Source organism: Phascolarctos cinereus, unplaced genomic scaffold (assembly GCF_003287225.1).
Source record: "Phascolarctos cinereus isolate Bilbo 61053 unplaced genomic scaffold, phaCin_HiC Scaffold_2;HRSCAF=192, whole genome shotgun sequence".
NCBI lineage: Eukaryota > Metazoa > Chordata > Mammalia > Diprotodontia > Phascolarctidae > Phascolarctos > Phascolarctos cinereus.
In genome coordinates, this window is record NW_027555625.1 from 89,043,350 (window position 1) to 89,068,904 (window position 25,555).

General features: G+C 38.1%; 1 protein-coding gene across 8 annotated transcripts in view; it reads right to left on the minus strand.

Annotated features, from left to right (window-relative positions):
* The window catches only part of THADA (THADA armadillo repeat containing), a 443,253-nt gene that overhangs the window by 333,041 nt on the left and 84,657 nt on the right, over positions 1-25,555 (minus strand). For 6 of the 8 annotated variants that reach the window (XM_021001257.2, XM_021001255.2, XM_078149496.1 and 3 more), the window contains 3 exons: positions 9,070-9,202; positions 6,838-6,951; positions 3,896-4,018 (listed from right to left, as the gene is read on the minus strand). In XM_021001257.2, coding sequence (XP_020856916.1) covers positions 3,896-4,018; positions 6,838-6,951; positions 9,070-9,202 — 370 coding nt within the window. Of the gene's footprint in view, positions 1-3,895; positions 4,019-6,837; positions 6,952-9,069; positions 9,203-25,555 lie in introns of those variants that run through there. The other 2 variants (XM_021001256.2, XM_078149497.1) reach the window with 2 other exon arrangements.

Here is a 25,555-nt window from a genome sequence, read left to right on the forward strand (position 1 = left end):
TGTGACTTCTGGACATGGCCTCCTCCCAGGACTGTCAGATCTGGGATTTTGTACATGCTGCTCTACCAAACCTGAAAAGCCCTCCCTCATCCTAGCTGCCTCCTGGACCCCTGAGTTCCCTTCAAGCCTGGGATAAAGTGTTGCCTCCTTTTAAAGTCTTCCCAGTTTCTCTTCCCCAACCTTCCCTCCCCCAATTACTTTGTATTTTAAAAAATATTTTCTATATTTATTTGCCTGTGATCATGTCCTATGCTCCCAGCAGAGGGTAAGCTCTTTGAGGGCAGGGTCTGTCTTCCCTTTTGTAGTTGTATCCTCCCTGCCTTGCCCAGGGCCTTCATAAATGCTTACTAATTGACTGCCTGATTCCAACTGGTGGTCTGTACCTTGAGCCATCATCACAATATGTTGGTTCATGGTGGAAAGATGATCAACGTGAAGCTGTGAAGAGGAGGTATGAATTAGCCTACCTAAATACAGACTCTTCCCCAGGAGTATCCAGTCCTGAAGAGGACATAAGAAAAATGAGCTTCTTTTCCACTCTTCTCTTACCAATTCAATTTTCTTTACTCATATACCTACAAACCTGACATCATATTCTAGCATTCCAAAGAATCTGTTGTTATATAAAATAAAACATGAGTCTATCCATTTTATATGGAACCAGAAAAAAATCTATAGGGTTTGGGCTAGTCTAAAATTTTGTTAAAGGTAAGAGCTAACCTAGGCAAAAATCTTAGAATAAATCTTTAATGAAATCTTTAATAAAAAATTGTCATCAGACTCAAAAAATCCTGGTGCTGTGACTACAGGGCAGCAGAGATAACATGAATCAGAACTGAGCTGCCCATTGTACTGTTATTTTACGTTGGCCATCGGGTGTCCAAAGGTTACTTTAACACACACTGGAAAGTACATGGTCTCACCAAACAAAGAAAATCGGCTGACACAACCTGATACTCAGAAAGAATGATAAACTGCAATATGCTACAAAAATAAACCCACAAAAAACAAACACCCTTTCTATGCAGTAATTAACAAAATCCAGGCGGAAATAAGAGGAAGGGAAGTTCCACTCAAAGTAACTGCAAAATTCAAATAAGTGGTATTTGGAAGGCAGGAGTGTTTGGGGGGGAAAGATTCATTTAGTTTTGAATATACTGAGTTTTAGATGCCACCAGGGCATCCAGTCTGAAATGTCCAAGAGGCAAATGGATGTGTACATGTGCGTGTGTGTGTGACACAGAGAGAGAGAGAAAGAGCGAGAGAAAAAATAGGAGAAGAGAAGAGAAGAGAAGAGAAGAGAAGAGAAGAGAAGAGAAGAGAAGAGAAGAGAAGAGAAGAGAAGAGAAGAGAAGAGAAGAGAAGAGAAGAGAAGAGAAGAGAACATGATGTGGATAATGAGCCAGCAAAGTAGAGGGAGAAAGAGATAAATGGGTAGGAGGCAAGACAGGAGACAGTAATGTCATAAAAACCCAGAGGACAAAGTATCCAAGGGGCGAGGGTGGTCAACAGCACCAAATGTTGCAGAGAGGTAAAAAGGATACAGAGAAAGTATCATCAGATTTGGCAATTAAGAAATCATTGCTAATTGTGGGGAGAACAGTGTCAGCTGCTTAATGATCAAAAGCCAGACAGCAAAGGGTATGGAGTTAATGTGAGAAGAGGAAACAGAAGCAGGGAGTGTAGAGAGCTTTTTCAAGTATTTTGACTATGAAAGATAGGAGAGATATAGGATGACTGAGTGAGGGGATGGTAGGGGCTAGTACAGGGGTTCAAGACTTTTTTTGTGTGTCATGGATCTCCTTGACAATCTAGGGAAGCCTGAAGATCCCTTATCAGAATATTTTTAAATGCATAAAATAAAATACATAGAATCATAAAAGAAACCAAAGGTTAATAAAAATTAAAATGTAATTTTTTTTTATCCAACTTCACAGTCCTATTGCAATTTATCCACTGACTTCTGGTCTAGTAAATATCAAGGGAAATAATGAAAAAGGTTAGAAATAAAAAGGGACCAGCTTCCAGATTTCAAAATATATTATAAAGTAACAACCATCAAAATCACTTGATAATGATTAAAAGATAGAAAAACAGATAAAGACTAGACAAAGAAGAATCAGAAATAAGTAAAGTCAAACCCAGTGCTCATTAAACCCCAAACCATAAATTGTTATGATAGAACTCTATTTGACAAGAAAGGCTGAGAAAACTGAAAAATGATCTGGCAGAAATTAGGTTCTGGTCAACATCTTAAACCATATTCCACAACAAATTCAAAATGAATACTCAACATGAATATTAAAGGTTAGATCACTAAAAAAAAATTGGGAAAGAAGTAGATTATAAACCTTTCACTACTATAGTAGAGGATGAATTCTTAACCAAAGAAGGGACAGAAGCAAATACAAAAGACAAAATGGGTAATTCAATTACATGAAATTGAAAAGCTTTTATGAAAACAAAATAAACACATATAGGCTAAGAAGGGAAAAAACAAAATCTTTGTATCAAATATGCCTGATAAGCATCTAACATAGAAGATATATAGACAACTTACAAAAATATATGAGACTAAAAGTCATTCTGCAATAAATAAGGAGTTAATGAACACGAACACTTCTCAAATGAAGAGCTACAAATATTAAAAACCCCATAAAAGGATGCTCCAAATAACTAATAAGAGAAATCAAATCAAAACAACTCTGAGGTTTCAATCATACCAAGCAAATGAGCAAAGATGACAAAAAAATGGGAATAGTCAATGCTGGGTGGGGTACAGAATGACTGGCACATTCATGAACTGTTGGTGGGGCTATGAATTGGTCTAACCATTCTGGAAAGCAATATGGAATTTTGAAAAGAGTGAGTAAAATATCCATGGTTTTTGACTCAAAGATTCCACTAGGAATATGCTAGGTTTACACTTAAGGGGACAGCTAGGTGATACAGTGGATAGAGAAGACTCATCTTTCTGAATTCAAATCTGGCCTCAGATACTTCCTAAATGATCCTGGGCAAGTCCCTTCACCCTGTTTGCCTCAGTTCCCTCATCTATAACACGAGCTGGAGAAGGAAATGGCAAACCACCCCAGAATCTCTACCAAGAAAACCCCAAACGGGGTCACAGAGAGTAGGACATGACTGAAAAATGACTGAACAACAACACACCTAAGAAGACCAACCACAAAAAGAAAGGCCTGACAGACACCAAAACAATGATCTGCAGCAACACTTTTTATGGCCATAAAGAACCAGAGATGAAGTAAATGTCCATTCATTGGGGAGCAGCTCAACAAACTGTGGGAAATGAATACGATGGAATATTGTTGTCCTTTAAAAAATAACGAACATGGTAAATACAGAGAAGCGCAGAAAAACTTGGGCCCATGAGACTGGGCATGAGCTAATGCAAAGTGAAGTAAGCAGAACCAGGGAAATAATGTACCTGATGACTACAAAAAGATAAGCAGAAACACCACCACCAAGGCAATGGAAATTGAGTGCTGCTGCAACATTATAATGACCCAGCTTGGTCCCAAAGAAGAGATGTGAAAAGACACTTCTCCCTGCTTCTTGTCGAAGTAGAGGCCTGGGGTATATAATGTCAGACTTTTTTGATAGCAGAATTTCTTTTCCTTCTTCCTCTTTTTTTTTTTTAATTAAAAGAGGCAGTGGGGGAGGGATATAGCAGAGAATGTTAGAGATATGTAAACAAAAGACCAATAGAAATTTACATAAAAAAATTAAAATCTGGACCACGTAATCTGCTTTCCTGTGCCAACCACTACAACACTTTGAAAAAGTGCCTCTTCCCAGAAGTCCAATAAATGAAATTCAGTCAATAATAACCCACTCTGATATGCAATTTGAGGAAAACAATAGACTGACTTACCGCCCAGACAGGAGACGTAAAGCCCAGAATTGCAGCTTGAATTCCATCCGCAACATAAGGAATGATGTTTTCACCCAGACGAGTATCTCTGAACAAAGCTCTAAGGATATTTAGAGCATGGACCTTGAACAAAAACAGCCAGAAAAAAAAAAACATAACTGACACTGAAATTCTCTCAAGCTACAGAACAAAACTAAAACATATAAAGACAGAAAATGCAAAACCTTCAAAATTTAATAAAAATAATTTTAGGTGGTCACTAAAAGAGTATAAATTTGCATATGTGGTAGAGGGTGGGATGGCTATTACTTATTATTTAAACTAAAATCCATTCTTTTCAGAAGCATTTATGGAAATAAATATGACTTGGAAAATTATTATTCCTAAAAACCTATACCAGTAGATTAGAGAAAAAGACAAAGAAGTTATTGAGCAACTAAAAAACCTAGAAATTAACAAAATAATATTCAAAAAAAGCACAAAAACAGAAATGCTAAAAATCAAATAATAAACACAAAAAGGAAAGCAAAATGCTACTAAAGTGTTCAATAAGACTAGATGCTGGGTTTTTTTTTAAAGCCCCAATGAACATAATATTATCTTATTTGATTTTTTTAAAAGAGAAAGGAAAACCAAATTACCAAAATAAAAAATGAGATGGGGGATAACAACACATGAGAGGAAATAAAGAAAATTACTGGAAACTACTATACACAATATGCAAACTACAAAGACAAATGAAAAGGCTGAATATTTACAAATATATAAAATACCCAGACGGAATAGTCTATGGAGAATCTAAATAACTTGATTTCACACAGAAAGAAAACTTATTTGAAAAGAGATTCAATAATTTTCTCCTAAATTTCAGTGTAAATGGTTTAAAAACAGCCCACCCAAATGACTATTTGTTTTGAAAGGCACTCAGTTAAATAAACATTAGAGAACCTTTCAAGCTCAAATGCTAAAGAGCTGCTAAATCTGTGGTCAATATGAATCAACGTGAAGGTTACTGGTGGTATCTGATGTCCATTACTTCTATGGCTCCATACCTTACACTTGAAAAGCTTCCTCTCTAACAATCTCAATCCCCACGCTCAAGGACTAGCTCAAGTCCCATTTCCTGCATGAAGCCTACCCTATTTTACATATATACTGACTATTCTAAGAGACACAGATAATATCTTCAATTAATAGCATTTATCTCTATAACTCAATCTATAACTTCATTTTCTATTATATTTTTCTCGTTTTCATATGGATAAGTCTAGACTCACCAAAGAGATGGCAAGCTCCTGAAAAGTAATGAGTACAAGTCTTTTTCTCTTGCATACTTCATGGGCATATGTTAGGCTCGACAAATAATGGCTTGCCTATGCTACATCTTCACAAGAACAGGAGACCTAGACATCGGCTTCCGCCTCTCATATACTCTTAAAATCTTTTCTTCTTACGAGAAGGCACATGACCTCACTTCATCAAAATGGCTGACTGTGGGGGAAGAATATTGTATATAGTGTCAGACTTTACTGATGAGTTGCTTAGTTTTCCCAAACTTTTTACTCCCTCTTTCTCACTCTGTATTATAAGGGATAGCTCTCTGGAAAGAGAAACAAAAAAGGGGGGGGGAGATTGTTGGTGGTATAAAAATAAAACATATCAATAAACATTTATTTCTTAAATATTATCTTTCCATTTCATGCCTCCTACCTTCCCACCCTTTTACCTATCTTTGTTTTCACAGTGTCTCTATCTTTTTTCTCAAGGTCTGGAGGTAGAATTCTACGTCTTGCTTTCTGAACTTTCCACTTTCTAGTCATCTCCTTCCACCTGTGTGCTCTTCCAAAAAGATGGGGACCAGCCAGGTCCCAGCACTAAAGGCGTATGATGGACAAGTGTGTATATGGCTACAGCATGAGGTAGACAGAATTGTGAATGAGTGCTGGAAACAGGGAGTGTAGGCCTTCTGGTCAGACTAGGAGTTCTTCAGACCTGTTCAACCCCACTTTCAGGAAGAGTATGGAAGTTGGTGTCAGAGACACTGGAAAGAGGTGCCACCACACGGGGAATGAAACCCTGTCCCTGATTTAAAAGGATACAGAGTACATGCTAACCAAACACAGGTCAAGTTTGGTAGCGACCAGCCGTCAGGTGGCAACTACATTTCTGAGGCTACTGTTGATATTACAAGAGGAAGCCCAGCATTGGAGTGTACTCCATCTGGCATTCACCATGAACATTCCTGTATTATTAGATACCTTTTTATATGTATTGTCTCCTCTCTCCAACTAAGCTAAACTCCCTATCAGGACAGGGTGTGGACCAGGTCTCATGCTTCCTTATGTTTCTCACACAGCCTAGTACGGTGCCTTGGCATGTGGTAAAAACTCAGAAAATGCTTGTTGGTTGGCTGAATAACTCAAACCTATTTCACAAAACAAGATTTTTAGGGGCTGAAAATAAACTACTATTAAAATGGAAAGATGTGGTTTCTTCATCTGTAAAAGGCTGGGTGGTAACTTTTTTTAGAAACATTTTGCCTGACCTATTCTATTCAATGTGCCCCAATGGTAGAGAGACACACATGGGAAATTCTTAAGTGACATCATATTAGTTTATAAATATCAGAGGCAATCATTATTGTATACAAAATCCTCCCTAACGGAAACAGGATGTTTTTCACCACAGCTTAGAAACAACTTCTTATAGAGACAATACACAGCCACTGAAGTGGTGCTTAAGGATTATTCTGGGGGGGAGAGGCAATAAACAAAAACAAAATCCAAATGGTTTTGAATATCTGTCTTGTCCCTGACTTAGACAGCGATAACAGGTCCACTCAAACGAGAATTCTTTCTGAGTTCTGTTTTGCTTTAAAGACTAACAGTTTAAAACAACTGCCTTCCTGGTAAGGCTCTGAGGGAGTATGTTTTAATTATTACCTGTGGGACTGAACTCTGTGAGTCACCTAAAGGTAGAGCCAAAGAGATCAATTCTTTCATTGTTATCTTCAATAAATCCATCCTGCCTTTCTTTGGCTCAGAAGCCAACAACGCCTGTGGGAAAACAGGGCAGATATTAACAGGCCTCAGTGTACTCTCCCCTTATACACACCCTACTCCCTTTTCCCCATACAACAGTCCCAAGCTCAACATTTCCGAGGTTCATCTGTATAGGTTCGTCGTCACACAGAATAATCACGCAAGTCGTCTGTTTTCAGTTGTTTGTTTGAATAATCCATGAGACAGTGAGAAAGCAGCTTGCTGTGAGGTAAAAGGCCCTGACTTTGGAGCTAAGAGCTTTAAGCAGCTCCAGCTACCCAGACTTCAGGCTAATCCCTTAACCTTTTATTCCTCAGTTTCTTCACCTGTAAAATGAAGATGCCTGTCTAGGTAATCTCTAAAATAACTGCCTGCTCTAAAAATTCTAAGATGCCAAGGGAATAGTTCATACCAATAACTTGTTAATGCTCTATGATTTCATGATTAATAATACTTCAAAGTTGATGCTATAACAAAGACTCTGCAGTAAGTATCAGCTCCTTTAAATGGAGAACTAGGAATAAAATTCCCTGTAAAATTAACCCTTTGGCCTCTGAAAGACACCATTCATAGGCTAATATTTAATTTTTGTTTAGCTGCACAGAAGAACCCTGAGGAGCTACAATACAAATTAATTCCATGAGCGTTTATCAAACACCTACTATGTGGTAGGGACCGTGCTATGTGCAGAGGAAAAAAAAGAAACAACAATCCCTACTATCTAGAACTTACATTTTAATGCGGAGAAAACGCTGTATGAACAGATATGTGGATGGAAAATGCACACAAATAAAAAAATCAAGTTCGTCCCTGCACTTAAGAAGCTCATGATCATTTCATGTTGGTGGGGGGCACCAAGATCGTGCTAAAAGCACACAGTTCACATCAAACAAGGAGATATTCTCCTGGCCTTCACATCTGTATTCAGGCTCAGGTGAGGCACAAACATTGCTACAGGATGTATCCCACTGAGGAGAAAGAACAGTGGCCCAGCAGAGGCTAGCACTGAGTTGATTTATGAAGGTTACTGGCTTTAACCCTGTGCAACTATACATTACTGACCTCTGTGTCAAGTCAACATCCTTCTTTCTTTTAAGCATAATGAATCCTTTCTTCTGCATATGGTGTCTATTGGAACTGAGTGGCTATGTAAGGAGCAAAGAAGAGAAGAATGTGGGGAGAAGTGAGTAATAAAACTTCATCTCACTCATTTGGAATTTTCCCACATTTTTAATCTCACCTTAATTTTTTTCTTTTTTCTTTTTCTTCTCACTGAACACTCAAAAAAAGTTTGTCTAAAAAGTATATTTAGTGAAAAACATGTCAAGACCTATATGAACTAATGCAAAGTTAAGGAAGAAGAACTGGGAGATTCTTGTGTGCAATAATATTAACACTGTAATGACGATAAACTGTGAAAGACTTAGCTACTCTGATCAATACAATGATCCAAGACAATTCCAAAGGACTCATGAGGAAAAAATGCTATCCACCTCCAGGGAGAGAACTGGTGAACTCTGAATGAAAACTGACATATAATTTTCTCACTTTATTTTTCCTGCTTTTTAAAAACATATGACTGATGTGGAAATATATTTTATGCGATTTCACACATATAATTAGTTATTTATTTGTTGCTTGTCTTCTCAGAGGGTGGGAGAGAGGGTGGGAAGGAAGGAGAGAACTTGGAATTCAAAATTTAAAAAGAAAAGAATGTTAAAAATAACACATTTTTTAAAAGTTTAAAAAATTGTAAAAACAAAAAAAAAAGACTATTCAGGGCTGGGGTCTCCTTTTGGCTTATTGAATGAACTCTCCTTCCTAGCTTCTTTCCTCTCTCCCCCAGCCCGTGAGCACAGGAACAGTCTGCTTTACTCAACACATTGACATTCGGGTATTATGATCCCTTTTCCTAACAAGAGCACCACGTGTACTGCCTGAAAAAGCACAAGATGAAAAATGCAAGATGGCTCCATCTGAAACACTGTTGCAGTTACAATTTCCAGCTGAACAAAGGCAGGGATTTGGATGTGTACTGTTTACTGTCTTCTCAAAAAATAGAGTTGTCACAGGAACATATATTCCATCCAGTAAACCTAAGTGACAGGGAAAAAGCCAAAGTCTCGTGGTTACCTGAATGTAGAAGGGAATCCCAGCACTGCGTCTCGTTGCACAGAGTTTAGAAGAAGGATTGCTGGACTTAATTTCTTCCAAGACATCCCTCAACCACTGCTCAGGTAGCCTTTGCAGGCACTCACTGGGGCACCTAAGGAATGTAAAGGAATAAATACTTGAGCTTGGAGTTGGCGCATTCAAAGCAAACACACACAATGTAACAATGCTAACAGGCAGCTAGCTGGGGAAGTAGATACAGCACTGGGCCTGGAGTCAGGAAGACCTGAGTTCAAATCCAGCTCAGACCCTTACTAGCTGTGTGACCCTAGGCAAGTCACATAACCCTGTTTGCCTAAGCTTCCTCATCTTCTGGAGAAGAAAATGACAAATCACTCTAGTATCTCTGCCAAGAAAACCCCAAATGGGGTCATGAGGAGTCAGGACACAACTAAAATGACTGAATAATAACAGTTAAGAATACACTCTCCAAACACTTTCAGGAACTGAAATTCACTATAAAAATGTGCACGTATATTTGCCCTGTTTTACATTTCTCACACTGTTATTTCTTCACCTATAGGTATTAAGTCCAATAAGAAAAAAAATGTATTAAAAAAAATCACATGTATTCACTAGGAAGAAAATCTGTTGGTCCAACTTCACAAGTATGGCGACCTCATCTGGTATCCCAAATCAATACACCCTGAATAATGGTAACAATTTAACAACAACAATAATAGCTAGCATCTACATAGTACTTTAAGATGTGCAAAGCGCTTTACAAATATTATCTCATTTGATCCTCAAAACATCCCTGGGAAGGATGCTATTGTTATCCCCATTTTACAAACAAGGAAACTGAGAGAGACACAGCTTAAGTGACTTGTCCAGGATCACACAGCTAATAAGTGTCTGAGGCTATATTTGAACTCAAGCCTTCCTGACTCCAGGCCCAGGGATCTATCCACTGCACTACCTCTCTGCCAACCTTTAAGAGGATCAGGCTCTCACAGGCATTCTACCCTGTACAAGAAAAGTTTTATTTCTCTCAATATTCCCTCCTTTCACAATTTCAGTCAGCCCATAGCTTCAACCAAGGGACTCTAATCACTGATAACTGCTAAATCTCTCTCTCTCCGGCCTAGACCTTTCTTACAAGCTTCAGACTTCCATTGCCAACAGCCTATGGAACGTTTCTGTCTCTTTGCAGAGGACCTGGAATTCCGGCCAGTGTGAATTTTGTCCATATAGCTGGTTGTAACTTGCCATCATTCCCTATTCAAACCCTTCAACATATCTCCTATTTTCTCTCCCTTTACTTTGGTCTCTGGTAAACTTTTCCTTGCCAAGATCAGCCCCTTTACATTTATATTTGATCCCATTCTTCCTTCCCAACTTCTCCAGCACATCACCCCCAGCGCCCCTTCTCCTTTCACTCGTCTTCAATCTCTCCCCACGCGCTAAAGTACCCCTTCTTTGCTGCCTACAAACACCCTATTCTAAATTCCCCCACCATAAGAAACCTGTCAGTATACCCTGCCATCCCCTCAGCTCTCATCTGATAGCCTACCTCCCTTTCCTAGCTGAACTCAAAGAAAATTCTTTGCATCTACTGCATGCTCATCTTAGTTCTCAACTCTGCCGCTCAGCTGCCAACCTCTCCAGGCAACTGAAACTGCTCTCCAAAGTTACCAATGATCCATGAACGGACAATTCTAACGGTGTCTTCTCAATCCTCATCTTCCTCAACATCTCTGCAGTGACTGATACTGTTCATCACGTTCCCTTATATATTTTCTATTATTTGGTTTTCCAAAATAATGTTCTTTCTCTTGATTCTTTCTCTTACCTGCCTGACTGATCATTGTTACTTTCCCTCAGTGACATATAATATTATATATCAATATATAAAATATATAATAACTCTTATGTTATATTATAGCACAATGTAATATAATCAGGAAATAAAAACAGAGAAAAAAGCCCATTCTGGACAGAGCCAAGGGATAGGGACACAGTTCCCAGACAGGGTTCTTTTCTTTCTTTTCTATACTATTTTGTTTCCTGACTTTATTTGCTTCATGGGTTTAATTATCATTTCTGTCTACACTGTCGTAGTCACTAATTATTTTCCTGGTTTTGACTACTTCACTTTGTATCAGTTAATAGAAATCTTCCTATGATTTTCTATATTCATCATAATCATTATTTCTTACAATACAGTGATATCCCATTACATTCATGTCCTACAACTTGTTTAACCATACTTCAAATAATAGGTATGATGGGCATTATAGCTCACAAACCTACATATGGAGCCCTACCTAGTCTTCCTCCTTAGTTCTACCCAAGCATTTCCAACTGGCTGATGGATATTTCAAAGTAAATGTACCACAGCGATTTTAAACTAATTACATCCTAAATAGAACTTGCTATCTTCTCCCAAAACCCATTCCTCTTCAAAATATCTTTATTTTTGTCTACAGCACCACCATCTTTTCAGTCATTTGGGCTCACTTAGTATGATCCTTGACTCCTCACATTCCTTCATGTTATATACCCAGTAAACTGCCAAATCTTGTAATTTCTACCTCTGTGGCATCTTTCACATCCATCTTCTTCTTTTTACTCACATGACTACTACTGTGGTTCAAGCCCTCACCTCTCACCTAGACTACTGCAATGGCCTCCTAAGTCTTTCCCCTTTCCGATCCATTCTCCATACATCTCTGAAAATAATTTTGAGGTCTGATGATGTCACTTCCCTACTCAAAAAATTCTTACAGCTCCCCACCGAGTCTAGGATAAATTATAAACTCATCTGTTTGGTGTTTAAACTGCTTCAGAATCTGGCTTATTACATATTACTCCTCTCCCTGTACTCTATGGTCCATCCAATCTGATCTTGCTATTCCTTACACATGTCACTCCATGTCTCATCTACATTGTAAGAAATAATGAATATGATGACCATAAAATAGAAGTATGGGAAGACTTCTATTAACCGATATAAAATGAAGTAATCAAAACCAAGAAAATAATACACAATGACTACAACAATGTTGCTGGAAAGAACAACAAAACAATGGACGTTAAGAGCTATGAAATTATCATGAGCAAAATTGACTCCAAGTCCCTTCTTTGAAGAGGTGGTGGATCACAGGTACGGAAAAGATGTCAGACTGTTAGGATCTGCTGGCTAGATTTACCGGCCTTTTTTTTTTAATGCTTTCTTATGTGGGATGGCTCTCTGGGACACAGAATGGGGAGAAATATATGGGGAAATGCAGAAATTTTTAAAAATCAAGAAAATTAAATTTTTAAATAAAGAAAGTAAGCTCAAGGGCAGGTATTAGCTCATTTTCTTTGTATCCCTAATACCTGGCCCTGATGCCTAATAAATGTTCATTGACTAATTAAAATCTTGGAATCCCTGGTTTCCTCAAGTGTCACCTCCTTCTACACAACAATTTTTGATAATGTCCATAATCTAGATTTAGCTAAAAATCAAAATCTGTAAATAAATGTATACAGTTCAGAGGAAAACATTTTTTAAAAAATAACTTGAGGAAAATATTTTGCAGAAAATAAGACAATTGTTTTCCAATTTGTGGTGAAAATTAGAAGCTCCTTCAGTAATCCAAATTCAATTTCTGAACAGAAACAATTCCAAACAATCAGAAGCTACTTCCATAGCTCATACAACATAAATCAATACACAATAACTCAAAATTATAGAGCACTTTAAGGTTTACAATGCATTTTCATGACAATAACTCTGAAAGGAAGGCTGTGGAAGCCACTAAGGCTCAGAGTGCTTAAGGGAGAATATGGCCAGTATCAGAACCATGAACTGGACCCAAGTCAACTGTTCTTTCTCCTACGCTATTAAGCAATACCATTTAAAAGGAAGTATTTTTAGAAGTCAGACAGGCATTTAAGATGCTATCTCAGTCATGAAAAACGACTCTTGAATTTCCCTGAAACCAGAAGGCTCTCTGATTTTCAAAAGCTTGTTTTAAGCATGGCTTCAACAAAACCAGCCATCCAAGGGATGAAACATGACAATTTGTAGACTGCTGTGGAGAGAGCCCTGTTATTTCCCCCTACCCTATCTCATTATCTTCTGTCTTAGCAATCCAGTGTCTAAACTGCATTCTTCTTATAATGTAGCATTCATCTGCGGTTACATAGAAATCGTTCTTGCCAGTAAACCCTTTCTGAATGGCACTGAGCCCTAAAATTAAACAGCTCTGTCAAAATTACAGAATTTTGCCAAGGCAAAGGACTTTTGGGAAAAGACAGAACTTCTGCGCTGTGGATCTGCTGTGGATCTGTGATCGCAGCCAAAAAGACCAGAGATTTAACTCCTTTGTCACCTTTCAAAAGCCATCCACGTTTTCCTGGTTAGGATCCATTTTCCCCATTTCATTTATGTGTTGCAGGAAGATGTAATGGAAAGAGGGCTGCATTTGGCTTCCAAGAGAGCCTGGGTTTGAATTCCAGCTTTGCTACTTATGATCTGAGAGAACTGGGGCAAATCACTTACTTCTCTGAGTCTCAATTCCTTGATCAGAGGCATTCAGGCCAGCTCCTGCCTGTTTTTGTATACTTCAAGCTAAGAATGCTCTCTATACCTTTAAGTAAAGTTTTATTATATTTTTAAAATATAAAAACCAGTCAGCTTCCTGGCCTTATAAAGACAGGATACAGGGGAAGCTAGGTGGCACAGTGGATAGAGAACCGGCCCTGAAATCAGGAGGACCTGATTTCAAATGCAACCTCAGATGCTGTGTAATCCTGGGCAAGTCACTTCACCCCAATACCTCAAAAACAGAAACAAACAAACAAAAACAAAGAGAGAAATACAGCAAGATTTGGCCCCTGGGCTGGAATTTGCTGATCCCTGACCTAGAAGATAACCAATGTCCCTTCCAGATCTACATCCCATGGACTTGAATATTTAGTCAAACCAGAGCTTCATTTCACAGAAGAACCTCTCTCATGAATCAGTATTCAGCTATTTAGTAGGATGAACTGCCCAACCAAACTGAAGTACAACTTCCTCTCCTCAACATCCCTCAATGACTCATAAGCTAATTATGCACCATGTCCTCCTATACTTCCTTCTTTACTGTTTTTTCATGCACTTTTGCATTGGCTGGTACCTTTATCAAGAGAAGCACAGGAGAAAGATGGAAGACTAAAGACTAAGGCCAGACTATTTCACCTTGTTTTATGGGCTTCAATGGGGATGGATGCTGAGACTATGGGCAAACTATCAGGTTGTCTATTTTTTTTCTATGTTTGTGCTCAATGGATCCTCAAGGACCATGGACGTACTGGTCATATAGAAAATAACCTTTCTTTGTATCCTCAGCACTTTAGCAGAGCTCCTGGCACTTGGTGGGTACTCAATAAATGCTTATTGACTGACTGGGTTACTTCAAGCACTTAGTCCTAGAGTCCTTGAGGTAAGAAAAGGAAGTGAGGGACAAGAGAAAAGGAAGACATTTTTTAACTTTCCTTCCCCTCCACCTGTCTTGTCATGCTGTCTCAAGTGATATATCATTGTACTCCTACAGAAAGCACTTGCTAGCTTGGTAACAGGTTTTAGTGCTTTTGATGAATCTTTCTAGGGTCTTATTTACTATCCTTGTCTCCTGGGCAGACAAGAGTTCTATCAAGTTCAGTGAACTTTCTGCTTACTTTGGGAGGGGAGGGGTTTAGGTCTCCCTATGTCACCCTGTTTGAAAGCACAGCAGTCACTCAGGGACTTAATCTCATTACTGATCAATACTGAGGCTTCTCCATTTCTACCCTGGCCAGTCCATCTCTCCTTAAGCAGCCTGGTATCCCTCTGCTCCTGGGGGATCACCATATTGGTGCTGGACTTAATGCAGGTACCTAATTGGCCTCAGCATTCCTGGGGCTCAGACCTCCTGAGCTCAAGCAATCCACCCACCTCAGCCTCCCTAATGGCAGGAATTACAGGCGTGTGCCATCGAACCCAGCACTCAGTGAACTTTAAAAGAGAGGCAGGTTTAGGATTAAAGGAGGATATTACATCTCTCCCCTGCTCTGTCACAGCTCCCAAATGCATATGGGAATATAGAGAAAGCATGGTATAGTAGAAAGAATAATGCATTCCTCCTCTGACATTTGCTAGCTATTTGGCAATAGGCAAGCTAACCTCTCCAGGGCCTTCTTCATCTACAAAATGGGGACGATAATACCTGCAAGGCTTGACCCAAGAAAGGTTCAGCCAGGCCAATAAAACTAGCTAGCATTTGCTTGCTATAGGAGTGTAATGACATATCACTCAAAAGAGATTAAGAGAAGTGTATGAGCAGAGGGAAAGGAAAGTCAAAATGTCTTTCTTTTCTCTTTCCATGAGTTGTCTTGAGGATCTAATTAAATAATACATTTTAAGTACTTTTCAAACCTTTAAGTGTCACATAAATTCCAGTTATTATTGAGTCAGATCTTCTCTCCTTGTCTTTCTGACCCCACGTGACTAACACAAACTTATCTTTTACTGCTCACCTATGCATACACTCTATTCCAGGCAAGCCACTGACCTCCTCAATATGTCCTGCACACACAATATTTAACTTATTCCAAATTCTAAGCCTTTTTTTAATGGATTTCCCATCTGGAAGCTCATCTCCTTTCACCATCTCTCTGCTGATACAAATCTGAGCCAAATCCCACCCCTTCCATGAAGTTTCTTCCTATTACTATAGTCAACATAGATTCCTCCCTATTCTGAAATCTTTTTGTATGAAAAATGATTAGGACACATGTTAGTGCTTAATTGTCATCTAATCAAATGAGTTAACATATTAAAGCATGTTGGTTATACAAATGCTATTAACTAGTTCTTATGCCTATTAGTTTTATTTTACCAGATAGAGTGTGAAACCCATAAGAAAAGATGTTTGCTTTGTACTTCTTTGCAACAACCCCTTTCCCCTACACTGCTTCCCATAAACAACATTTTTAGCATAATGCTAAGAATACAAGAGGCACTCTGAAAATACTTGTTGAACTCTGTCTATACCTTTAACCATGGTGGCATCTCATACACAGGCCTGGGCATCAAAGGGTAGGCTCCCATCCTGAATTTTCCAGATCCACATCCAGTTATCCAGCAAGAATAAACCTTAAAACAATTACTGCTCATATACTTGGTGGCTGCCACTGTAACCTGACCTTAGGCTGCCCCAATTATTCTCTCAAGGACTGAAACCTTGCTTATGGTTAATTTAAGGAAATTTGGGAATAAGCTCTGTGGGAACATTCAAGAATAGAAAACTTCAATAAAAGTATAATTATATATAATATGTATATAATATAATTATAATTACAAGCTGCACCTGAAAATAAAATCTATCTAGTAGTGTTTGCTACATATTAATAATGACTTTAGGATTAGCTATCAAAAACAAACAGCCAGAATTTGGTTCACTAATATTTAGAGCATATTTCATGAAGGCTCCCATGCCCAGATATCCCGATGCACGATATGGCTTGATCTTATTGAAAAGAAAAGGGACAAAGTAAACTTATTCAGTCCTGCAAGGAGCCGGTGTTTGATACATACTTGTTGAATAAAAAAAACTAACAGAATGGATCAATGGCATGGATAAAATGGCATAATAAAAGCAATTCACATTTATTTATTTGTAGGGCTTTGCAGTTTACAAAATGTTTTACTCACAACAAATTATAGGGTAAGCAATTTAAGAATTTCCCTGTTTTACCAAAAAGGGAAATGAACAACATAATGAAACAAGAGATAATTTTTTAAAATTAATTTGGCTATAGATTGAAATCTAGAATACTACTTTTTTTGACCATCTGTTTAACTGACTGATTTTGTTTTACTCATATTAGGATTAAAAGTAGTTTCTGTTCCTGAAGCATATGCTGATTGGATTGTGGGTTGAGTGGAGAAGGAAGAGAATGTTAGGGAGTCTATTATGATAGGAGGTGTGGGAAAAAGAGCTCAGTAATTAAAAACTGCTAAAGATAATCCATTCATGAGATAATCCACATGTGAACTGCCCAGGGATGACTGTACTCTGATTGATGTTTGGAGGTACATCAGCTCTTCCTGGAAATTCATATACTTAATATGCTGCTTTCTTAAGTTCACCGAGGCCTCTAGCAGATCGGTTCTCTATTAGTTTAAGAGAAACGACACAAGTCCAAATTGAAAGCTACTAATCACACTTAGAGGCCTAAGCATGTTTAAAACCAATGTTCAACCCAAAATTCCCCCCAAAGAATTTAATGATATAAATGCCAAGTCCCCCACCTGCTCTTGTGCCTCTATCTAGGTACCCAAGCTCACCAAAAGAAGAGAAATTGCCTCTACTGATGCTTCATTTCTCTACGTACTAAGTTATTTATTCAATTACCATCTTTAAGAGCACTTGACATTATCAAAGAAGTAATAAAAAGCTCAATAATTGGCATTTCTTAAAAAAAAAATCACAAAAACCTAGAATTTCAGAACTGAAATAGGCCCTACCAGCTACCCAGAACAAGCCATTCCCAAAAACGAATGCTGAACCATCATCCAGCTGTATGAAGACTTATCAAAAAGGGGACCCCACCACTGTCCAAGGCAACCCACTTCACTGTGAAATAACTCTAATTGTTTTCCTGTCATCAAGACTAAATTTGCTCCTGGGAAACTCCCACCCTCATGCTTCTCGTGCTACCTTCTAGGTCCAAAAAGAACCAGTCTAATCCTTCCTATTAGAAATAACCTCACCCCATGGCCTCTTCCTCTAGCTGGATGGTTAGATGACGCCCAGGCCAGTCATGTCTTCATCCCCCTGCAGGCTGCACTCCTGACTTTCACCACCTTGCTCCTGTACAGGGAACCTCCTTCCTCCCTCCTTACTCTTTTCAGTTTCCTTTTATTTGCTGTCTTCCTCCATGTGAAGGTAAACCCCTCGAGAGCAGGGGCTGTCTTTCCGTCTGCTTGTATTTGTATTCTAATGCCAAGCACAGTGCCTGGCACTAGTAAGTGCTTAATAAACTTTGGCTGACTTGACCCCTCCATATGATAGACCTTCAGATACTCACAACTATCATTCCCTCCTCAGTTTTCTGTTCTCCAGGTCATTCATCCTCACTTTCATCAACGATTGCTCATGAATAATCAATGAGAATAATAATGCAAAAATACAATGAGAAAGTATGGTAAGCAAATTTATCTGCTCCATAAATTTAGCAAGAATCACAAAGGCAGGAAGAAAGGAGGCCACCAGCAAAGCAAGCACCAGCATCAGCACCAGCATCAGCAATGCAAACAGACAGTCACCCAAAGACATAGGCAGTCTTCAAGGCTCTGTGTCTAAATGCAGCAGGGAAAGAGTCAAGGTGGGGATCTCGGAAGCCCAGAGGAGCAGCAATCAGAGAAGTGCTCTAGCATCAGAGCAAGACATCCCAGGGGCTCCAAGGTGCCTGTACCCTGTCCTAAGACATCATAAAAGGCCCCAAAGAGTCAGCAGTCTGAAATTCTATCAAAAACTCAAAGGGAACCAAGGTGAGACAAATCAGAGCCTAACAGTCCACCCAAAAGTACATGGTGGAGAAAGGAGTAGTCTAGTCCTGGCAAAAATACCTCAAGTCAAGAACTAAGGCTAAAAGGATGAATAAATTAAAAACAAACAAACAAAAAAAACCTGATCATTATAAAAATTATTACAGATCTAGAGATTCTCCAAAAGAATAAGTAAAAGCTTCACACAATATATTAAAAGCTATACTCAGAGGAAATAATGGATTTTCCACAGTCTACATGAATACCTAGAAGAAATAAAGCAAGAGATTTAAAAAAAATGATAAGGAAAGAATTGGAATGAGAATAAACAGCTTAAAAGAGAAAGTGGTAAACCTTACTCAAGGAACAGATTTCCTTAAACTAGGGTAGACCACACAGAACTCCAATGAGAGAGCAAGGAATATTAGCACAAAACCAAAAAATTAGAAAAATAGAACACATAAGTTGTATGCTATCAAAAACAACTGATCTGAGAAACAGGTCAAGAGCAGATAATTTAAGAATCATTGGACACCCTGCAAACCATGATTTTAAAAAGAGCCTGGATATTATATTCCAACAAAGCATAAATGGGAACTACTCAGATATGTAAGAAATAGAGGCCCCAAAGAACAAAGCTAGAAAGTCTATATTGATCATCTCCTGAAAGGAGCCTCAAAATGAAAAGTCCTAAGACAAGCATAGTCAAGATTAAAAGCTCCCTCATCAAAGAAAACATACTACAAGATATATATATATGTATATACACATGCAGAATAGCCAGGATCACACAAGACCTGGCAGCTTCTACTAAAAAGGAGAGATCTTGGAATTTAATATTTAAAAAATAATAAATAGGCTTAAAACTAAGAATACCTTACCCTAGAAAGCTGAGAAATGGCCCTTTGATGGAACAGAGGGCTTTCAAGGATTTCTGATGAAAATACTTGAGCTGATCAGGAACTTTGAAATTTAAAAAAACAAAAAGAGTCCACAGAAACCTAGAAAGGTAAATTCATTTGAATAATAGGAAGGAGCTATATGATGATGTTGTGCTAACATTCTATTAGAAGGAGAAAAAACAAATGTCCCTTCAAAATCTTAATGTTCACACCTATAAAGGATATTGAGGAAAATAAGAAAAACAAGAGATAATAGGGGTAGATTGATACTGAGAGGATACATTTATTCTGTTCCAGCGATTTTAAGAGGGGAAAAAAGAAGGAAAGTTAAAAGGAATACATCAGTATTGAAAGGAGCAAGAAGGGAATGAACAATTCTCTTTTTGTATTCTGCTGTGTATATGGAAATGTTCTTTTTTAAGGAGAGGACAGTTTTAGTTCAGAATAAAAAAATTAAATAAAGCATTCCCCATCTATCCTGGGCTGACTTTCTTAGCAGAATTTTAATCAATCAGATCCTACCAATCTTTTCTCTGATTTTGCTCTATCACAAATTCTAAGAGCAAGTGATTTCCCCTCCCAAAAGTTCCAATCACTTTTACTCCAGCATCCATTTTCTCCATTAGTAAGGATCAAATACAGAATGTAATACCCCCTTTTTCTATTCTTCTTCCTCCTAAAAGATGAAATTATCATTAAGGCAAATCAAGAAGTTAAGTGTTCTGCTTTTGTCAGAGATTCATAGTCTCTGACATAACTACAATAATGAGATCATAGATCTGGGAGTATTAGGTTATCATTTCTCTAAGTGTAAAATTCTGTGTAGTGGATTTACTTACAAAGTTGCATCTGGGAGAAGGAAGGATATTTTTTTAAAATATAATTACCAAATGCCACCTGATGATTCAGAGTTCTAAGACTCCTCAGGTGGTATAGACAGAATGCCAGGCCTGGAGTGAGAAAGACCTAAGTTCAAAACCAGCCTCAGACATGTGACCCTCCTGGGCAAGTTACTTAAACCTCTGCCTCAGCTTCCTCAACTGTAAAACGGAATTGTTGTGAAGATCAAATGAGATAATAATTATAAAGCATTTAGCACAGTGTCTGCAACGTAATAAGTGATTTACAAATGTTAGCTTTCATTGTCATTATTATTGTTATTAAATGACACTGATAAAGCATTCACATGTTTAAACATATTTTGCAGACTCCCAAGCAAAGTCCATCTGCAGACAATGTAAAAGCAATAAAGAGGAAGAAGACCAGTCTCGATTATGAAGTACATTTACCACGTTTTGTTAGGAATCTGAAATTAGATACAGCGTGAGCTATTTTTTACCTAAGGAGATGACTTTGAAAACATGCAAGCCACTCAGTGAAGCAAATAACTGAAGTCACCCATCACTATGTCATGTCTCAGTGCCAGAGTTAATGATTTGTTTCCTAACTCCTAATCTATTTCATCTTTCTGTCCAGGTGGTCTGAGGTATACTCTACGTGTGTGTATGTGTGTATAAGATTATATAAACTTATATATTTATATATACATATACATACAGACAGCATATCTCAGACTACCTGGAGAATATGATTATATGTGTGTATATATGTGGGTATGTATATATATGTATATGTGTATATACGTATATGTATACACACACAAACATACCCACACACACATAAATCCAGGAAGAAAACAGACATACATATATACATATAATTACATGTAATTATATATGTTATATATAACAGTGAAAATATTTGGTTCTCCCTCCACTGATATTCAGCCACATGCTTTCCACCACCTTCTTCCCTTTTTGGTTCCTGGACTTTCTCACATAAGAATGTCTTCTTTATATACATCTCTCTCTCTCTCTCTCTCTCTCTCTCTCTCTCTCTCTATGTATATATATATATATATATATAGTGTGACAAAAGAGAAATACAAATTTTTGAGGTGTTTGATATTTTGTTTTAGCTCAATCAAAACTACAGCCAGTGCTTAACAGTTTCAAAACCAGGCATCTGCTACAGAGGGAAAAAAAAAGATGTTAAGGATGAGAAAATGTGAATGGTAAAAATGAGATAAAGAAAAAGAGACAGAAGCACAATAGATTTATTTGCTGATAGTTGATGGACTTCAGCCTGCTCGTGTGATTCTCGGATTTATGAACTGTTAGAGCTAGAAGGTATCTTTGAAAGCAACAAGTCCAATGGTTCCCAACCCTTTGACTATGAGGAGCCCTTTTAACATCAAAACATTTTCAAAGGCTACCTACATGATAGTTGTACTAGTTAATAGCCATTGATTAAGAAAATACTTAATGACAAAAGGCTACTGGGAATTTGGTGGTGTTTTAAAATTAATTTCTATATATTTTTCATTATAATTGCATTTACATACAGTTGAAAACTAGTAACGTATATCAGTCTACATAGGCATATTTGCCTGTTTCTTACACTGAGTAATTTGATGAAATGGCAGGGGCACAAACATGGATTCAAGGATCTCCTGTAATAAACTCTTGACTAAAAACCATTGGTTAGAAACCACTAACCTAAACTAGACCCATCATTTTAGACATGAAGAAACCTCTGACCCAGATAAGGTAAATGGCTTGCCCAATATCACCACGGCACAGCTTGGACTCCAACTCAAGGAAATCTGCCTCAGAATATATGGCTTTTCTCACTATTCCATATTCCTTTTTCTCTTCTCATTTTTCACTCTCTTCCCATTTAGATGGCCTACATTATTTTCTTAACAAAATGTAAAGAAAACCAATTTACAAGCCAGAGTTTGCCCCAAGTCTTGACCTTAAGAAAACAATGTGGGTTTACTTAAGTAGTGTATCATCATCATCTGAATGAAAACAGTACACAGAGCAATCAGTTAAAGCCACAAATGGAGAAAAAGTAAGCGCTTAAGAAGGCTATTCAGAGAAACATGCCATCAAAGTAAACTTGCCAAAAGACCATAAATCTCAGAGTAGGTGTGTATATAAGCAAAGCAATGGTATGAAGCTTTTTCTAAATATTGCTTGACTATTGCAATTTATCAGATGTCTATGCTCCATTGATTGCTTTATTTTCAAGCCAAAATTTTCTTTGGCAGTTGAGATTTCATTCTCTTGCCTTTTACTTCTGGAAAAATAGCTTTTATTCATTCACTTACTTTTACTTGGCTGCAACAAAGCACTTTTTAAAGGAAAAGCTCCTTAAAGGCACATCCAATCTACTTGCTTTAAATATCTTATTTTGGTGGGATACTACAAAGCAGTCAAAAACTCTAATGTAGTTAGCAGAAATGAAAAATCAGTTTATCCTGAAGTAACTAAAATCTAAACTCAAGGTCCTCTGAATCTCTCCCATTACTGCTTTTAATTCTGTTTTGGTGCTGGGTATATCATCACCTGTAATAGAAAAAACATACAGCCCATACGACCTTATTCTTTTCAAAGAAAAAATAAAATCCACTCCTTGAAAATTGTTTTCTACTTAACAGTTAGGCATGTCAGACATCTCATTGCTTATTTTTGGAAAGAACACTTCAGATTCCTAAATTTGGACCCTTTGAAGAATAATATATAATGTTTAACTCAATCTGATACAAAGGATGAAAGTATAGGATAACATGGTGAAGGATAAGGGTAAAAAAAAAACAGAGCTGACTACATAATACATAGTTAAATGTAAAGGTTCCTCCCATAAAAGTGAGACTTCTCTCAGTGGGGAAGTGTTAGAAAGGAAGAAGGGAAAATATACTGAAAGTTAATCCAATAATTTCAGACTCCCTACAAAACTCAAACACTTTGATGTTGCTGCAAGTAATTCAATCTTCCTCCATCACCCACCAAAGTCCAAGGTTTTGTAAAGCAAACCTTTAGCTGCCTATAAAGTAAAAAACATTACAGAAGATTGACTTTGAAACAGAGGAGGTTACTCCCTTATACTTGGCAGCAACATCACCTTTTGGTCTGGCAGGAAAATTATTGTTTCAAGAAGCAGGTGGCCACTGAATGTGAGGAAAATAATGAAGCTTTACGAGGCAGAAAAAGGTGTTTGCTTTCACAAGCCACACACCCTAAACATGCCTCATACGAGATCAAAAACCGCCAGCTAAAGATGCCATAAAATCAAGCTAAGACACTGAATGCCAGTTGGAAGTTAGGAGTGGGCAGGGGGCAACTTACATGGGAAAAGGTGGACTTTCTGGGAACAGAAGTTTTCGCCTCAATCTATTTTAGCAGCAGGGCAATGTCTTCCTTGGCCTGTCCCACCTAAACACAAAAACTTCCAGGAAATTTCAATCCATTTCTTCCCTTCTAGGCTAACCTCAGAGCATGCACATGCCCTTTCTGCTTAAACAATACCTTACTGCTTTTCATTACTTAACCCAGCACCATATTTGCACATAGGAAAAGGTCAACGAACATTTGTTAAGCTGATTTTTGTGTTTGTGCAATGTTTCTTCATCTGACTATGCACCTTTTATTCCTGCCTTATGCAGAGGTCTCAAAATATAAGTTCCCAGAGATCGGACGCTGAAAACAAATTAACCTTCTAACTTTTCTTGTGTGGGTTTTCATTTGCATCTTGGAAGGAATACTTGTAGATGATCCCAGAGATCACCTATATATTACAGTCATGAATTATCAGTTCTCTAATCATGGGTTATTTGAGCGACTTTTTGAGGTAGGTGATGCCCATTTTACAGATGAGGAAACTAAGACAAACACAGGTTTCAGTGACTTGCCCAGAGTCATACTGCTAAGGACTGCATCTTCAAGGAATAGACAGATTACATAGTGGAGGGATGCATCATGCAGGAATGTCCAGAGCAAAAAGCATGGTGCTGGGTGTCGGAATGTGATGTGTGTGTGTGGAATAACTGGCTAAATCACAGAGTGCAGGAGGGACAGTAATATCCATGGAAGGTGGAAAGATAGGTTGGGTCCAGGTTGTGTAGGGCTTTAACTGCTCGACAGTTTGATCCCAGAGGCAGTACAAAGGCAATGGAGTTCATTAAGTAGAGAGTGATTATAAAAAATTACTTTCACAACAGCGTGTAGGAGGAAGTGACTTGAGGCACAGATGCCAGTTTGGGGCCTTTTGTAATAATCTAGGTGATAAGGGAGGGTTTTTTGAGGATCTGAACTAAGATAGTATCAGTGTAAGTGGAGAGAAGGAGTTTGATGTAAGAGAGATTGAGAAGGAAGAAATGGCAAGATTTGACTGACTAGGTAAGGGGAAAGGGATTAAGGAGTCCAGGGTCATGCTTAGGTTACAAACCTGGAAGGACGGTAGTTTCTTTAACAGAAATGGTGACATTTAGAAGGGGGGAAAGTTGGAGAGGGGAAGATAATGAGTTTAATTTTGGACATGCTGACTCTAAGATATTTCGAGGACATCCACTTTGAAATGTCTAATAGACGAGTGATGACATGGGATTGGAGCTCAGGGAAGACGAAGGCTGTGAGCACCTTGAGGGCAGGAACTATCTTTTGCCTTTCTTTCTATCCCTAGCACTTACCATAGCACCACCTAAGAAATGCTTTTTGACTAATTGATAAAAGTCAGGGAGTCATCTGCAGAGGGATCACTGAAGGCATGGTAGTTCATAGGGCCACTGAGGTATTACAGAGAGTGAAGAGGCCCCAGGAAGCCTTGAGGAAAGAGAGAGATTTTACAAGGCAGAGGTAAGCATGGAGGACATTCCAGGTAGTGGGTAACAGGGGCACAGAAACAGGAGATGGGAGGTCAAATGGTAGGAAGAGAAAGAAAGTCAGTTTGGCTGGACTGAAAAATGCAAAAGAAAGAGTAATGTCCAATTAGGACATTAGAAAACAGGTTAGCAGCAGGGCAATGTTAGAAAACAGTTTAGAGCCAGGGGGTTTCAGAAGCTAAAAAGAACATTTTATCCCAGAGTTCATTGAGTATGAAAGTGTCATAGTCATATCTGCACTTACGAAAAATGGCTTTGGCCACAGTGTGTAGGATGGACTGAAGAAGTGAGAGACTTAAGGCAGGGAGAAAGATT